Consider the following 18,505-nt stretch of genomic DNA (forward strand, 5'->3'; position numbering starts at 1 on the left):
GATAACAGATCTATAAGTCTGAGTCCTTTTTATAAGGAATGCCCTTTATGGAAAATTAATGCTATTTAAGAAAATACAACCTATATTTTTATAACTTTATATAAACAGGTTGTTTTCAATCATCTCTAACGAAGTAGAATGCATGTAAGTTCATACATGGAAATATAACACCTAGTTATTTATATTTACAGAATCTAGTCCTTGAGTTTTAAAGCTCTTTAGGTTTTTTAAGTTCCTCTGGAGTTTGGAGAAACTTCATGCCTGTGCCTAGCAAGATCATTATCTGTTAAGTGTAAAACTCCAAATCACACGTATTGATTTCATTCATTTTTTATTTTTTTTTAGTTCGTTTGTTCTTGTTGCTTTTTTTGTTTTTGTTTTTGTTGTTTGTTTTTTTTCCTGACCTGTTCAGCTTTTTATGGAACAGGCAGGAATGTGGAATTCCTGTATATTATGGAATTCCTGTATAATATGGAATGTGGCTCTTATCTTCTTGTAGTTTTCTTTTTTTTTTTTTTTTTTTTTTCTCACACATTAAGATGTGACTGCTGGAACACCCAATGTGCCTGCTAGTGAGAAAGCAAACCTAAGAGCCCAGTTTCAGCCATAGCTTGAATTCAGCCTCGAGATCTAGGTTGTGCTGGGCTGGCCATATAGATGTACCACTTGTCCATTCTGTGATCTTATGTTTTTTATTCTCCGTTCCAATGCTTACTTTGTTTGTCCAGTGCCTGCATTGGGATGTTGAATGTCGTCTGCTGAAATAGGAGAAAGCATGTATTTATGCATGAGCAAACTGGATGTGATACAAATAACAACAAAAAAAATCCCTTTCTTTCCTTTTGGTATCTATACCTTATCTCAAATCTTTGGGACAAACAGGACAAGACAGCCTTAAATGCACATTAAAGGCCTCTAGATTCCTGGGATTTCAGTAGCATGCTTTGTTGCACTGACTTTATGTACACTTCTAAGCATCTCCATATGTGTGTGCTATAACATAAGTAAATTGATGTTCTATATAGCAACAGTGAATATAATGGTGCAAGCTGTTGAAAGAAAAACTGTTTTTTTACTTTTATCCTATAGCTAGTGCAGTTTTATGGGTTTTGGATTTTTTGGTTTGTTTTTATTTTTGTTTTTAAAGTGTACATTGAGTGCCATTTCCTTTTTACTGGTTGCAGGAAGCCCATATAGTGCTAATACTGTGAATCTGTTTTTTTTTTTTTTTTTTTAATGCAGTACTATAAAAATATTTTTTTTTATGCTAATTTACAATGTTTTTTATTTCTGAGATATTTTGTCTGTGTCATAAACCCTAAAATTGCTAAAGATAAAACTCCAAATTAATTGTTTTAAACTTACAATATAGCAACAAGGAATTATGGCATGTAGTGATGTTCATCAAATATAAAAATGTTCATCTACATGTTCATCATATATAAAAATGGCAGTAATATTACCACCCCGGCTTTTATTAAGTGTTTTGCTGTGGTTTTCATGTACGAAGCGTATAGGAGGTCAACGTACAAGGTGAATACCCTCTTGACTTGATTACTGCAGAATTGGGACTATGAAGATCTGTGCTCTCTTTTGGAGCAGCTGGAGAACACAAACAATAAGTTAGTATAAATAGGATTATTTCTGATATGGTAGATAAAGGTTTCGGTGTAGGAGAGAAAAATATTTCCACTGGAACTAACATTTTTACATATTTAATATGCAGTAAGAATTCATGTGAGATTTATATTTACATGTATTTACAATTATGTAGCTTACTCGTTAATTTCTTCATATAAAACTTTTACAGTGAGACACAAAATCAATCTACTGTTCAAGTAGTCCTTACAGTTTTTGCGCAACTTGAAAATGGACAAATGTTTCCCTCTTTATTTCTGTTATAATATTCCAAAGGTTTATTATTATTATTATTGTTTTGTTTTCTAACCTAAGTGTGGAAGATAAGAAGTTAATATTAAAAAAAAAAAAAAATGTAGGCAGCTGCAAAAATTCCTTTTCTGGGAAAACTGGTTTGACCAGGATCAAATTCTTTGTGAACTTGTTGCTCACATTTTTGCAACTAAATACATGCCAATAGGCTTATTATAGAAATGCTTAAAAGCAGCTGAATTCTGAGTTCTTGATACATGTTGTTCTCACCACTTCAATATACATGGTATGTATATTTTTAACTTAATTTCTTACAGTGACAGTAAGCCATTCTGTTTTCAAAATTTGACAGATTTTCCAGAGCTGTCAAAATACATATAAGTGTCATTGGATGTTGAATTCAGTCAATCATGAACAAACTGTCCTGTATTTATATTGTATCTATACTGTATTTATACTGTCATCATCCACATACACCCCTTATTGGTCTAGATTTGTTTATCATTTTCAGTAATTCTTCGCTGGTCATGTGTTTATTTCTAAGAATGTAGCACCATGGACAATACTGATGAAGTATACTGCCTAACAGAGTATTCAGGAAACAAGTGACTTGTAGATTTCCTGTATTATGTTTGATTCAACATCAAATATGTTACAAATATGGCAAATATTGCAACATATTTGCAATATTTGTAAATAATTTGTATTGCAAGTTAAAAAATAATAACATTTTAAAGTATGAAAGAGGAATAAACATTACTTAAAGATCTAGATTAACATAAGTTTGTTTTAATTATCTTTCCCTCCTTACTGCTCATTAACATCAGTGATAACTTTCTGGGGAAAAACTGATGCAAAGCAAGATTTGGACCATCCTGAAGAGTTTGTGTTTAAAAAATTTTTGTTTAAAAAAGCAATCTTTATTTTCTCTGGTGTATACTTACAACTATTCTAGGCTCTTAAATCTTGTTTTCTGACATATAGTTTCTGTGGCTATCTGTGTCCTGTCCTACTACAGCCTTAAATGGGAGCAGAAAGAGGAAGCTATGGCTTTCTTTTTTTGCAAATATCTTTTACTTTTGTGTCTTCTTTGTAATTTATATCTCTCTTATGCCCTGGGCTAATGTGACAAGGTCAAGTAGTATTAAGTTTTCAGTAATGTCCTTTGTCTTTCTGGTTTGAATTTTCTTAGGAAAAAAATTAACAAAGAATGTCAGTAAAAGGAAAGCTATAGAATGACGGGGAAATGTTTTAACTCTCATAATGCCAACGGCAGGCAAGGATAGTCCAGTAGTCAAATAGAATTTCTAATTCACCACAGTGTATACAGACAAAAATCCCCTGAACCAACTCACTTTAAAAATAAAATAAAATAAAAAATCCATTATGACTTGTAGAAAGAAAGGCTTTTTAGTGTGCAAGTCCCTCATACTTGTTATGTCATTTATTTCCCTGATATTCCTGAATATGTGAATCTTTAATATGTATTATGGATTTTAGTCTTTTAGTCAGTGTTTGCCACTGTTATCTATAATGATATTTGTTACAAATATTAAAAATATTTATGTGCTATTGACTGGTCATAAGAACCTAAAATGCTGATACTTTTTGCAGTGTGTACAAGAGTATTTGATGCTTAATGGTTTTTAGAGTTAATGCTTCTTCATATTTATTTGATACTTTCAAAAACTGACAGGGAGGTAATTGAACTAAATAGCATTAGAACAAGGACAACTTTAAAATATGGAGTGAGAGGGAAATGAAAGTATACTGGCACATACTCAATTGACTTTATATCCGTTTCTCTGAATTTACTATTACAATGTTTTTTTTTGTTGTTGTTGTTTTTTTGTTTGTTTGTTTGTTTTTTTGGCATATAGTAGAGAAAACAAGCAATTTCCAACAAGAATAAAGAATCCACAACCGAATCTGGACCAGACTTGGTCCAGAATTTGTTAACTAGAATTAAATCCAACTTTGTCTTTCAGTTGTAATGTTTTCCAGCCTGTGCTGGAGAACAGATTTCAACAACAGAATAGCATTTTTGGCTCTAGCCAATTGTAAATTTGTGAAGTGAGTAAGTTTGGGATTTTTAAAGGTTATATTTGTGACCATTTGAACCCTGTTCTATAGCTTTCAAAGGTAATAAATATTACCCTCAGAAAAAACTGCTTTCCATGAAAATTAACAGTTACAAAGTGAATACATGCATTGCCATGTGTGATGCCATTCTCCTGTTATGCTTAGGCCTTGTCCTTACAGAATTGAAATAAATTACCCAAAAGTAAGTTTTTCAGCAGATATAGTTTGTTTATTGTATGTCTATACATAAACATTCTAGTTTTAGTTTAACAGAATTTCAACATCTTGATTTTAATTTTTTTCCTCCCCCATTTATATTTAACATAAAAGTAACTTTTAAATCTGAAAGGTAATATTTGGAAATAGCTGACTGAATAGCTTAACATTTACTGGTAGTTACACCAATGCAAGTTTGTAACTAAACAAAATTTTAATAATAATGGATAATAAAGATTTTAATAGCTATGGTAATACACATCTCACAGTCCGTATCATTTGTACAGATGAATGTCATCTGTTTTCTCTCATCTATTCTTCAATACTACAAATAGGAATTTTATAGTGGCTTTAGCCCTGCTTTGCTGCTTTATTCCACAAGAAAAACTCTGATAGGCAAGAAGTGCAATTTTGTAGCTGTCTGTATAACTGGCACTTCTGTGACACTGTCTTACTTCTGTACTCAGACAGAGGAAGTGCTAAAAATCTTTTACAGGACAGTGCAGCTTTGAATGGTTAAGAAATACAACTTTGGCAACTATTATGTTGGTTTTAGGGTCTAGGCAGTGGAGAGTGCTGAGTGGAGAAGAGAAACAAACTGACAAGAAGTATGATAAATGAAGAAAAAGGAAAGGGGAAAAGCAGATTTTATTTTTGTCTCCAAAATCAGGGCCTTCTGTTTTATTCTAGTCAAGTTGACTAAAGAAAAGCCAATTGAACTTGTAAATTTTACAATACTTTTGGATCCTCAGAACTAAATTTAAGAGAAATAGAATGAAATATTTACCAATTGAATGAAAACAGTAACACATACAAACAAAAAGTGACCTCCTGAGAAGACTAAGAAATGCTTTAAAGATAAAGGAGGAACTTCGGTAATTAATACTAGCACCTTGGATAGCTAAATGAGTATTTTCTCATGTAAATAAATAAGTTGATATAACTGTAAAAGATTCTGGTGCCTGTTTATGAGCTGCTGCTTTTCTTTAATTAAAAATAAACTTTTCTGTTTTGTTCTTAGTCTAACTGAGCTTGTGCCTTTAAATTCATTTGTATCTTTGGAAAAGCTGGACATCAAAAATAACTGCTTGTCAGGTGAGTTGTATAGAAAACATAAAACAAATGCCCATCCAAACTAGAAGTTCTTAAATAATTTATAAATTCATTTGAATTTGGATTGTTCCAAATATATATATATAAAATTCAAATATTATTTATGAGACATACAGAAAACATAAATATTTTTCAAATATGGATGTTATACATATTGATAATAACTGTAGTGTAAATGTAATAGAATTGCTTATAATTCTACATGGTTTTGGTACTATTTGTGATTTTAAGTAAAATAATATGATTCTACTTTCAAATTGATATTTAATTTTGTTTTCTATTACAATACAGACCTTAAAAGTGTCATTGCATGGTTAAGTGGCTGCAATAATCTAAGGGAGTTGTTGCTCAGTGGAAATCCTCTTCTCCAAGAAAGGAATTGCAAGTAAGAAAATAAATTGATTTGCTGAATAAAAATAAATAAATAAATAAAAGCCAGTTAGAAAATATGGGTTTTTTTGTTTTGTCAAAATAACCTAAATTTATAGTTCACTAAATAAATGTTCAGATCACTCTTCAGTTATATGCACTATGAAAATAGTTCTAGTATAATTTTTCCAGGCCTCTGACAATAGTGACAATGCACAATGTAGGTAGTTATATAGGTGCACTAACATTTTTTAAAATGTAAATACAATTTTAATTGAAAGGATTAATAATTTTTCATGTGAAAAAATATTAGGGCAATTTTATCCTCAGAGATTTTTATTTGAGCTGTACTTCTGTGAATGAGGGAAAAACTATCAGTTGTAAATTTCCATCTTTTCTTCTGTCTCCTTAATAAAAGAAAATCATATGTAAATACGTGGCCATAAGAATGGCTAGAGACCCAGTATTGCATGCCGTCTTGGAGAAATATACATTATTTTAAGTATGAACCATTCTAATAATTAATTATGAACCATTCTAGGAATTAATTTCAAAATGGTGCTGATCTTTAGTTATTTTCTATGTGAATAGTGACCAGAGATTCTTCCAGAACTGTGGAAAAATACGCCACCCGAGTGTGGGGCTAATAATGTTAGGTCCCATTTCTGTAGTAGAAATGAACATAGTGCCAGTAGCAAAGGAGTTAAGACTGTATCTGCAGTTGCAAACTGTTGTTATTCCCTTCAAACTGTTTGCCATCATCTACTTGCTTTCTTTCTCATGTTTTCAAATGCGTTTTAGGACAAGAAAATATCTGCACCATATTTAATGTTATGTATTGTTTAAAGGGCTCCCTTTGCCTTTTCTTGATCCCTCTCTTCCCTTCTTAGCATACAAATACTTAGAGAGCAGTCTGAGTACAATTAAGATTATCCAGTTGCATACAGTGAGTGCTCTGAGAAAGCAAAAGAGAGGGATAAAAATAGTGCTTTCTGCAGCTAAAGGAAGAAAAATCATTCAGTTTGATACTCAGCCTATAGAGATTTGTTGATCTAAAGTGCATAGCTTCATGATAAGCTCCACCATCATCCAATGGATTTTTTGCAGCATGAGCAAAAGGGAGAGAAATCGGTTCTGCTGTCTGAGCAGTTGCCTGCCGTATTCTAGAACCAGTAGGGAAATGAGAAAGTCTATAGCCTATTTGGTCACAATGTATGATAAGATGTAAATTGACCACAGCTTGTTCTGTTCACTAAAAGGGTCCATCTCTTAGCATTAGAGGGTTTGTTGTTTGGTGGTGGTGGTGTTTTTTGTTTGTTGGTTTTTCCTTTTTTTCTTGCATCGGGCATCAAATGTCAGCCACAGTCATTACTTTGATTTTACTTCATGATGGGTAACAAAGAAATGAAATTTAAATGAGAAAAGGTAGGTATTAGTTCACTGTCTGGGAGAAACTGGAGAAGAATCACAAAATGGTCCAGGTTGTTGGGATAGCTACGTTTGTTTGGTATTAATTTGAGGGAATAAGTCACTACATTATATATAAATTTACATTTCTTTTACAAAGTATGTACCAGCCTAATAATGTTTTAATTATTATTTAAAAATAAACTCTATGTAAGCAATAGATGAACATTTTCATTTATTTTGATGATGTATATAAAGGATACCCTTTTTTCTTTACTGTTTGCAGGGTCAAATTTACTCCATTCCATTGTGTGCAAGGATTTGGTTGAAAATTGAGCTGCTCCAGGTCTAATGTTTTTCAAAACTATTTCACCACAATTCTTCCTCCTTTCCCTAATTCCTTTTTCAGAGCTTAAATGCAAAACACACAATCATTTAAATTAAAAATGAGTCCTCATGGCAATCAAGTGTAAAAGCACTAAAAACTTCTATCATGAAGAAGTTTCATGATACAGTCCTTTTATATTCAAAGATTTGTAATGCAAGAAAACAGGTTAGATTTATAAAAACAAAACAAAACAAAAAACTACTTTTGCAGTCACCATTTTTACAGATTTAAGAGTATAGATTAATATTAACACATGAAGATATAGTTTCATTCCTTCCCATTCTTTTAATGACAAGAAATAACTTGGAAAAAAATAATCTTCGAAGTGTCCAGCGAATGAACAACTGAATTTTTTACTCTGATGAAATAGGTCCCTGTGTCTTTAGATTCTTGGTTTTGGTCAGATGTAGGTTCATCCTGGAGAAGAGAAGGCTTTGGGGTGACCTTATAGCAGTTTTCCAGCGCCTTAGGGGAGCCTACAAGAAAGCAGGAGAGGAGCTATTTGTCAGGGAGTGTAGTGACAGGACTAGGATTAGTGCTTTTAAACTAAAAAATGGTAGATTTCGATTAGATATTAGGAAGAAATTCTTTAACATGAAGATAGTGAGACACTGGAAGAGGTTGCCCAGAGATGGCGTGGATGCTCCATCCCTGGAAGTGTTCAAGGCCAGGTTCAATGGGAGCTTTAAGCAACTTGGTATAGTGGGAGATGTCCCTACCTATGGCAGGGAAATTTGAATTAGAAAATCTTTAAGGTCTTTAGAATCTTTAGAACCATTCTATGATTCTTTGATTATCCATGCCAAGCAAATCTATTTTTGGAAGCTTTGTAACCAGTAAAATTTGGCACTTAAAAATAAATGAAAATGAACAGTGAAAGTATATACAAAAGAAATGAGGTATGGACAAACACTACCACAAACTGGAAGAAAATTATATGAGAAGAACAAATGGAATTGAATTCTGTGATCTTTTTTTTCCTGAGAATTCTAGTTTGTAGTTTTGTTTAAAAAAAAAAAACAACTTGAAATTTGGCCAAGCATTTGGAGCTTCAGTATGAAGTGTTTTGTTCCAAAACTCTGTGCTTTTTCACTGCCATCCTAAAGTATTTTTTCATATGACAATTTCTTTAGACAAATGTAGAAATTATAGAAATAAATGCCTTCTTTGTGGTGCTAATTTGTAACTTCTTTGTCCATTGACTTATCCAGAATATTGTTGTTTTCAGCATGAATTCTACTTGTCACCTTTATTGACAAGTCACCTTTGGTGACTTTAACTTTCTGAATGAGCTTTTGTCTCACCTTTATTATCATATTTTATATTTCATTAAAACATTTGCGCAGATGTGACCATCCATTCATCCTTCTTCTCCTTCTCTTATATCTGCACTATTTTAAATCTTTACTATTCTCTTTCTGATTACTTATACTTACACTACTTACTTGCCCTTCTCAGAAACACCAGTTCCTGACTGTCCATCACATAGCTTAGAGTATTTCTCTTCCTCTTTGCTGTTTTGAAAAATAATTGTATTATTTCATAATATAATATATATAATATGTAAACAATGTATTGAAAAATAACTTTCTTATTTACTCCCTCTCACCATTTCATAAATCCTCTGCTTAACAGACTTGCTGATGGTGTAGGTTCACACTGCACATGTGAACCTACACGTGAACAAAGGATGATGTCTTTAATTAGGAATAATCTGTATAAAGGAATCCTTGACTTAGCAACTTTAAGGAAGAGTTTCTGGAATGAAAAATTGGGATGAATGGTTGATTTTTTTTCAGTAGTCATTGTGATCTCTTTTCCTGTTCTGAGAATTCCTTATATTTACACCAAAAGTTAATTGCTTTTATGTTATTGAAGGAGATGCAGATGTAAAAATAATGCTGTTCTTTGCCTTCTAGTGATCTATAATACATAACTGTAATTGAAGGACTGGTCTTAGAGACTTATTATATGTGTTTATGTAAGAACTGGATGGGGTAGAAAGAAAACTTGACATGTGTAATGTGATATGGTCATTACAATCGCACAATGAGTAGTTGTGATAGGATTGTATTTGGAAGCCTTATTAAGAAAATTACACATGGATAGGTTGTTAGTATGCTATGGTTGTGTTTTTTTGTTTTGTGTTTTGTTTTCATTTTTTTAGAAGTCTTCTGGATTTTTGGTAATTATATTGTTTGAAACCATATATGTAGACCAGTCTATGAATATTTAGTTTTCTAGAAGAACTGTTCAGCAAAAGTACAGTACCTGTTTTGATTGAATGTAAAGTTTATCTGTCTTCTCTAGAATTAATGTTTCCTAGTCCACAGATATTGGAGAGCAGTAAGAAAAATTGCAAATGCAATTTCAGATTTTTAGGTGATAATCCGGAATTCATATATTGAAATGGTAGAATATCTGTCTGATAGTGAGCTGTTACAGTGGTTCCATTAAATGTACAAAGTTTTTAACCAATAAGAATTTAAATTATTACCAATTGTTTCAGATAAGGAAATCAAGTAATAGTATAGGAAAGTACTAACATAGTAAAATGTTTAAAGATATGAAATAGAACACAACCTTTTATTTCAGATGTAATTAAAACAGGTGACTGAGATTTTGATTAAAACTATGCTTTTTTTAAGCATTCAAAATATATTTCAGCCCATTTCTATCAAAAATGCTATTAAAGTTTGTACTCTATAAAATTATTATTATTTACCAATATGTGATCAGATCCTTTTCTTAAATTCTCAGATCTGAACAATTTCTTTTCAAACTATGGAAATGTGTCCCTAGTAGTTTTAAGGTATATGTGATAAATACCACATTCATAGTTCCATGTCATTGTGTATAGGAGTATATAAGGATCACTTTTACAAACAATTACTTTACTGTTCATTTCTGCAACATTTTTTTTTTAGAATCAAAATTCTGTAATTTCAAGTCAGTTAAATGTGAGGTCTTACATTGCAGTGTTACACAAGAATGTGTTTAATTTGGTACTTTAGATTACCTGAGCAGAACAGCAGTTTTTAAGGGTACGTGTTTGATAGCTGTACAAATAAATTCCTCTGTTTTCTCTTTTTTCCTTTCAGTGAACAGACTTATTTGGATTCCCATTGTTCATGCACATAATTTTATGAATAAAGTTCAGTGTCTGTGACAATATCTTAAATTCCCATTTGCATTGTTTTAATTCCTCCTATTTTATACAACTAACTGGTATTTCACTTGTAACCTTAAGGGGAAAAGCTTTCTGAATTCCTATTTAACTACATGTACTGACACTTTAGCTTGCTTGACCCAATACAACTTTTATGATTAGACAAGAGATTCATTTGTCTAAAGGATTTGAAGTATGGGATACGATAAGATATGGGTTTACTGAATACAGCATTGACCATAACTTCAGGCAATATGTTCCAGTGAACTTTACATAACCCATTGATACCAACAAAGGAATTGGTTGTAAAATTTCCCAATTGTTTTGTACTTTCATGTCCAGCCAGTGATAACACCAACAAAAGTGAAGTAGTAAGAAATTGCTTTTAAAAAATTAAACTCTTGGATCAGTCTGAGCACTCCTAGGGGAATGTGTTTCAATGCTGTAATGATTAATAGAGCCTCATAAGTGACAGAATATTCACCAGGAAGTTTTCACTAAATGAAATATTGACTCAGCCCTTCACCAGGAGAAACCCAGCTGGAAAAACTAGTGTTGAGATCCCATAGCTCTAAGACACAATGCTTCCAGCATCCATCAACTTTGATATGGCACTTTTTTAATGTATCACTATTAAACATTAGCTTTGGTAATTCCTCCGTGTGTGTTGAGGGAGGAATTAATGGAATCCATCTAAACCCATCATTTCATTTGAAATGCATTTCAGGCAGTGTTGTTCTTACATTAATGGGCAACAGAAAAGGGAAGTGTTCTGCTTGCAAAAAACTAACTTTCTGTTCTGTTGAACCACATTTTGGAATATTCAAATTGAGTAATAAAACACTAATTTTAAACTTACTATATAATATATGAGCTAAGTATTAGTCCTTTACCATCACAGAGAATAGTCAGGGAGTTCTCAAATTTTGAAAACTTTTTTTTTTTTTTTTAATACCAAGGGGACCTATAGCCTATAATAAGTGTTCTTTCATGTGTGTTACAAACATAATGAAAATACTGAGTATTGATATATTGATTTAAATACTTTCACAGTCTTAAAACTTTAAAGAAACTTGGACTGCTATAAGAAATATGTGAAACAAGGTTGCAGTTTTAGATTATATTTTGCAGTATCTTAAAAGAGAGCTCAGTGATAACACTTTTTTAAAACAGTAGTTATGTTTTTCATGCATATTTATTCTTACATAAGTGGCCTTGAACATCCTTGTCATAAAAAGGGAAGGTTATTTCTATTGTCATCCCTTGCACAGACTCAAATTCAATAATTCAAAAGTAGACTTTTTTCCCATCTGTCAAGCTGAATATCATGTTACTTTATGCGGTATATGCAGGTAGCAATGGTATGAAGATTGGCAATGTTTTGTATTCTATGCAGTTTTTAAATCTAGGCCTTTAAATGTGTCACCAAAACCAGTTCTGTATGATCCTAAGACTTAGTTTGCTGTGTTGCCTACTAATTAAATGCACTGCAGGTCAGATTTTCCTGTCGTTCAAGTAGGTGAACTACTAGATGTAGTGAACTGAGAATGTTATTGACCTCCCTGTGTCTGGTATTTCAGCAGTGGTCTGTATACCAACAACGTTTTATGAAATGTTGCTACGAAAGTGGCGTTTTCATACCAGTTCTGTGGTTTATTAAGAAAAAAAGTTTTCATTAGTATACTAACATATGAAGTAAGAACAAATATATGCAAATGCTGTGAGAACTATCATAATATTATGTCTTGTTATAGTAAAGTTGGAGTTTTAGCATTGGGATTTTTTCATAAAACTAATGATGACTTTTTCTTTTCTAAGGCCTTCCCTATGCAAGGAACTTCCTAGTTTACAATTTGTTGATGGTGAAGACTTAAACTATCATACTTTACCCACAACTGAAAGAATCAAAAGATCAGAATCAAGAACTTTTCTGGAACTTTGTCAAGTTCAAATTGAAGAAAATGTTATACTGAAAAACAAGGCTGTTGAACTTGGGTAGGTATTTTAGATGAATATAAATTGCTTTCAGAAATATGTTTTAATATACCCTTAGTGTAGTTCTTCGTGTTTTTCTTATGAATTTTACTTAGCTTTTTGCCTGGAAACATTATTATGTTAAGAAAGAGATCAGAATCATTGACTTCAGTGCAAGGAATACTTCAGACAGATATTAAAATATCTGTGGGCCTTGACTTCTGTTGTTTTAAGTTTGGGAAAACAGGTGGTTCAAATCCAAAAATTCTTGAGGTAGTAGTAGTTGGATGAATTCATACATACAACATGGTACAGTGGCATGTTGAGATAATAGCTTAAATCCCCAAAGTGGTATAATCATATCATTAATTTCCAATTAATTAAGTTTCAGCTTAATCTCCAGTTTCAGCTTAATCAAACCTAGTTTGGCAAACAGTGCTCTATTTTTTTTCCTGCCTTTTTTTTTTTCCATATCTATCTGTATTATTCACATTCTAAATGACTGGAAAGCTGCAAAAGGTGTCCTCTCTCCTCTTAAAGACGTGGATTATATGGCTCTGTTTATAGGTCTTTGATTTTGTCATAAATGCTGCTTCATTATTATGATTAGTTGTCCAGTGACTTAGATATTGCAAGTTGTCCAGAACTTAGATCCTACAAGTGGTAATTTTTAATTTATAACTCCTATTTTTCATCACTTTGCAGTACCTGTATATACCAAACCTCTCATATTTTTGCACTTGGGAATATTGCTCATTTTCTTCTTTCTTAATTCCTTTTCATTTCCTAGCAGGTTTTAAAATATCCCTGTAGTCCTTTTAATATCCGATTTGTCTGCTGGTGTTTGAAAAGATAGTTTTCTTGATCCTGCCAGGTATTGAACGTTATCCCAGAACAGGTGAAGCATGTAATCTTTTATGATACTTTAGTCTGAATTTCTGCTTGTGTACTTTGTTGGGTCAGGAGAAATACCCACATTGTTTCAGAATCTAGCTATTTTTTGTTTACATATTAGCCTCTATGTTTATGGGGTCTTGTTAATACCTAAAGGTATTAAAGGTTATTATTTTCATTTATTATTTGATGTTCCAATAGAATCTTCATTGCTCTCAGAACTGAGATTTATTTGAAAAGATGTTTGTTTTAAGTATTATATTGAAATTAGTTTTGGGAGAAGTTAGATCATGGAGTTTTTTTCAACAGATGTAGTATTTAGGTGGTTCCTGGAACTCATACATTTCTCCATTAAACCCTCAAGAACACTTTTTATCTACTTTTGTAATTTTTGGTTTCTGGTTTGCAGATGGAAAGCTGACACTTCCTAATCTATTTGAAAATTTACCATTTGAAATAATGTTCTTTCTTAAAAGGAAAACAGGAAAGGCAAAAAAAAAAAAAGTGTTACTTTTCCTTTATGGTAGAGAAAATTTTCTTACATCCAGAATTTAGGACCTGTTTCATTGAAAACCTTTGCAGAAAAAATGGTAATCTCTAATTATGGTATGATCATCATAGAGCTGTAGTAGAATATCATACTTCTACGTGCACTTCTATAAGATAATAAAAAGTGGGAGAGAAAAGTAATATACACAAAATTGAATTGTTTATGTAACCAGGGTCTGTAAGAATGTACAGCTAGACAGGTAAAAATTTTTTGGATTGTCAGGCTCAGACCATCCATTATTAGTAGTTGATGCTACCTTCTGGACACTGAGACTTGTCCCTCTAACATCTTTATCAATGACATGGAGCTGGAGATGGAGTGTGCCCTTACCATGCTTGCAGGTGACATCAAATTTGGGGGAAATGGTTTATATATCTGAGTGCAGGGCTACCATTCAGAAGGACCTAGACAAATTGGAGAGAGACACCAACAGGAGTCTGTGAATTCAACAAGGACAAGTGAAAAGTTGTGTTTGTTTGTTTGTTTTTAATTTTGAAGGAGTTACCTCTTTTTGCAGTACAGGTTGGGACTGGCTGGCTGGGGAGCATCACTGCTGAAAAGGACCTTTGGGTCTGGATGGATAAGAAAGTGAATGTAAGACAGCAGTCTGCCCTGATACCAAAGAAGTTTAACAACATCCTGGGCTGTATCTGGAGGAACATGGACAGTAGATGGTGGGAAGTGATTATCCCCCCGTGTTTAGCCCTTGCATCTAAAATAGCCTCCAGTATTTGGTGTCATCAATGCATAAAACACATGAATGAACTGGAACAATTTCAGTGCATTGCCCCTGAGATTGTCAGGAGTTTTGAGCAAGTGCCTGAGAAGACAGATCCAAGTTCTTTGCAGTGGTGCATAGAAGGAGGATGGACCTGAGCTGATAAAAAGGAAGTTCAGACTGGTATGGTGGGTTGATCCTAGCCAGTAACTAAGAACACAGTAACTGCTTGTTTGCTTCTTCCCACTCCCTGCAGAAAGATAGGGGAGAGAATCAAAGAAGTGAGAAAATCCCATGGACTGAGATAAAAACAGTTTAATAAGTGAAATAAAGGGGGCAAGGGCAGAGAAGAAAACAAAAACAAAACACCCAAGTGATGGAAAAACAATCATTCAGCACCTCCCACCAAAAGGCCAATTCCTAGCCATTCTCCAAACAATGGCTGCCTTGGATAGACTACACCCCACTTTTATTGCTTAGCAAGACATCATATAGGAAGAAGTCTCATTTTGGTCATTTCAGGTCAGCTGGCCAGGCTACTTCCAGCTCATCCACTGAGGGTGACAGAGTGAGAAACAGAGAAGGCCGTGATGGTGTACAAGCATTTTTCAGCAATGGTTTTGATAGCACACTGTTTACTGGTGTGCTATCAAAACAGTTGTAGCCACAGCACCGTACAGGCTACTATAAAGAGAATGAACTCCATTCCAACCAGACCCCATACAACTGGGCATAAGGAAAAACCTTTTCACCATTAGGAAAACCTTTTCACCATTAGGATAGGCATTGCAACAGTTTGCTCAGAAAGGTTGTGCAGTCTCCACTCATGGAGATTTTCAAGACATGACTGGAAAAAGCCCTGAGCAACCTGGTCTGATCTCAGAGCTAACGTTGCTCTGAAGCAGGAGATTGGACCAGAGACCTACTGGGTTTCTTGCAGTGAGAATTTGTCTATGATTCTGTGTAAGTTTTGGTAGAAGGAGTTTGCAGATGTCTGAGAAGAGCAACAGTGGGAAGAAGAAGAGATGGTATAAATGTATTTTCTTTCCTGAGTGTATGTTTCTTTTTTGTTGTTTTTTTTTTTTTTTTTTTTTTTTTAAAGTTTGTTTGTTTTGGTATGTTGTTGGTTGTTGTTTTTTTTTTTAGGTTTCAATAATTCATCCACAAAAACTTCTGAATTTATAACTTTGAGATAGTTGAAGCATATTGCATCAAATTTAGTGTCAAAATGATTTTTGTGTGTGTGTGTGTGTGTTAAAGACCTCTGTGTTTCATTTTGATTAAAAATACCTTTTCTGGATGATTTAATAACCATTGAAAACTGCAGTTTGTGAAAGCAACTAAACAATAGGCTTGTATATAAGCCTTAAAAGCACAGCTATTATATGTACATACGGCAATACTTTCTCCAAACAGACTGAATTAATGTGAAGTTGCTAAAGAACAGGCCAAAAATAGAGCAAACTTCTGTCTGTTTCACGTCTTGCTAAGTTATGAGCCCCTGTAGGTGCGACCTCAAGCATGTAAACTGCCAAAAGTAATCACTGCTTGCTTCCCTAATCCATGTTTCATACACCACTGCTGCTCAGTTCAATTGTTTGTGCTGTTTCTGCATGCAAGTTCACTGTTCTTAGCATGCTTGTCTTGTAATGAGTAATCATTTAAAAAACTAACACAATACCTTGGCTACAGTAATTTGTTTTCATTAATCAGGTGTCTGGCTACTGGAACTTTATAAATACTTGTATGTATGATATAGTGAAAATGACAGGAATTTCATAAGCAGGTTTTCAGGAGAGAATATGTAAACAATGGTCTTTTTCCATGTGTTTGTAAAGGACTTACAAACATGATTGAATGACGATTTGTATTTTAACAAAAGTTAACTAACTGACTAATGAAAATCACAATAGAGCTGCAAAATGACATTAAGCATAATTTTAACTAGCACACAGTTAGGGGTAGAATAATCACAGAATCGCAGAATGGCTGAGGTTGGAAGGGACCTCTGAAGATCATCTAGTCCAACTCCCTGCTGGGCAGGACACCTAGAACACATTGCACAGGATGGCATCCAGGTGGGTTTTGAGTATTTCTAGAGATGAAGACTCCACAAACTCTTTTGGCAGCCTGTGCCAGTGCTCTGTCACCCTCACAGTAAGGAAGTGCTCTCTCGTATTCAGCTGGAATCTCTTGTCCTGTTGCTGAGCACAACTGAAAAGACTGGCTTGATCCTCTCGACACCTTCCCCTCAGATATTTATACACATTGATGAAGTCTCTGCTCAGTCTTCTCTTTTCCAGGCTACACAGGCCCGGTTCTCTCAGTCTGTCCTTTTATTACAGGTGCTTCAGTCCTAATCATCTTAGGACTGAATCCCTCCTCTGCACTTGCTCCAGTACTTCTATGTCCCTCTCGTACTGGGAAACCCAGAACTGAACAAAATACCACCAGGTGTGGCCTCACCAGGATAGCAGTGACCAGGAGATAACTGCCAGTGCTGGGTAGAACTGGCTTCTTTGTCAACTGACTTTTTTGCCTCCAAAAGGTTTGTTCTACTGACTTTTCCATATCATTTTTACTGTCTCATTCTGACAAAATGATGATCTTTGAATAACATAGTGGTCATTGCAGGATGAAATTCTATGTAAAATATGGTCTTTTAACAGTTCTGTAGGCAAGCTTTCAAAGCTTAAACTTCCATGTGGATTACAATCTGATTCTAGTGCTTTTATCTTTCCTTGAAGTCTCTGGAAAACCTTAAGTCGAGAGATGTCTTTTTTGTTAGAAGGCTACAGGTAGCCTTCTGTTCATAGCATTTTTTTGTGAAAGTAATATCTTGGTCCTGAAGTATGAGCAAGGCTGCTGTATGAGTACAGTCAAATCTTGTGATCTTATGATGAAGATAAAATCTTGTGAATCTTATGATGAAGACCCATCTTCTCCTTTTCTGTTTTAGTATTCCCTTCTCCCAGTGCAGAAGCTTTGTGGCTGTTCTAAAATTTACATGGGATATAATATGCTTTCACTGGTTAAGATCTGATCAAGACTCTGGGTGACTGGCCATTTAACACAAGGCAATGTGCTCATCAAAGCTGGAAGTTGTAAAACTTGCTGCAGTTAGTCTGCTGTATTCAACATTACATGACTTAGTAAGCATCCTGAGAATAGGGACACTGGTGCTTCTGTCAGGGTGATCACAGTTCTTCTTTTGTCTAGATGCCAACTTACACTTAAAATGTTGTTTGTATTTTAACTAAGAAGCAATTTCAGAAGAGTTAGTGTGACGAGACCCCTTGATCTATAAAGCCAAAAAGGTCTCAAAGGCAAATTTACAGTAACGATAAAGGAAATATTATGGTATCAAAAGTCTTAATACTTACATATTTCTTTCTTTGTTTTTTCTTCTCCCTAGTATGTGGTTGGCTTTTCTTTTGTTGTTTTTTCTTTATTTTTCCCCAGTAAAAAAGTAAATCAATCCTGCATATTTTCCATGATAGCTGCTTCCTTTTTGTGGTTTGAGTAAGTGGTCTTCAGGACCCAGTCTCTGGTATCAAGAATGCAGTCGAGACACTGAGAAATCTGCAGTGCTTTGATAGGATGATCCTGCCACAACCTTCCTGAACAGTGTTTTGTCTTCCCTCTTCTCCCCTCCCCTTTTTACTTTTTCTTTTATTTGTTTATAGTTGTTGTTGTCTGCCCTTTGGAGTTTAATTGTGCAGGAGAATCCCAAAT

General features: G+C 33.7%; 1 protein-coding gene across 1 annotated transcript in view; it reads left to right on the top strand.

Moving 5' to 3' along the window:
* The window catches only part of LRRIQ1 (leucine rich repeats and IQ motif containing 1), a gene marked incomplete at both ends in the record, with an annotated part of 112,145 nt that overhangs the window by 17,283 nt on the left and 76,357 nt on the right, over positions 1–18,505 (top strand). Inside the window, 3 exons of the mRNA XM_082784576.1 lie at positions 5,210–5,283; positions 5,593–5,686; positions 12,453–12,629. Of these exons, the coding sequence (XP_082640702.1) occupies positions 5,210–5,283; positions 5,593–5,686; positions 12,453–12,629 (345 nt within the window). The remainder of the gene's footprint in view (positions 1–5,209; positions 5,284–5,592; positions 5,687–12,452; positions 12,630–18,505) is intronic.

This window comes from Aythya marila (assembly GCF_965140915.1).
Source record: "Aythya marila genome assembly, chromosome: 1".
Lineage (NCBI taxonomy): Eukaryota > Metazoa > Chordata > Aves > Anseriformes > Anatidae > Aythya > Aythya marila.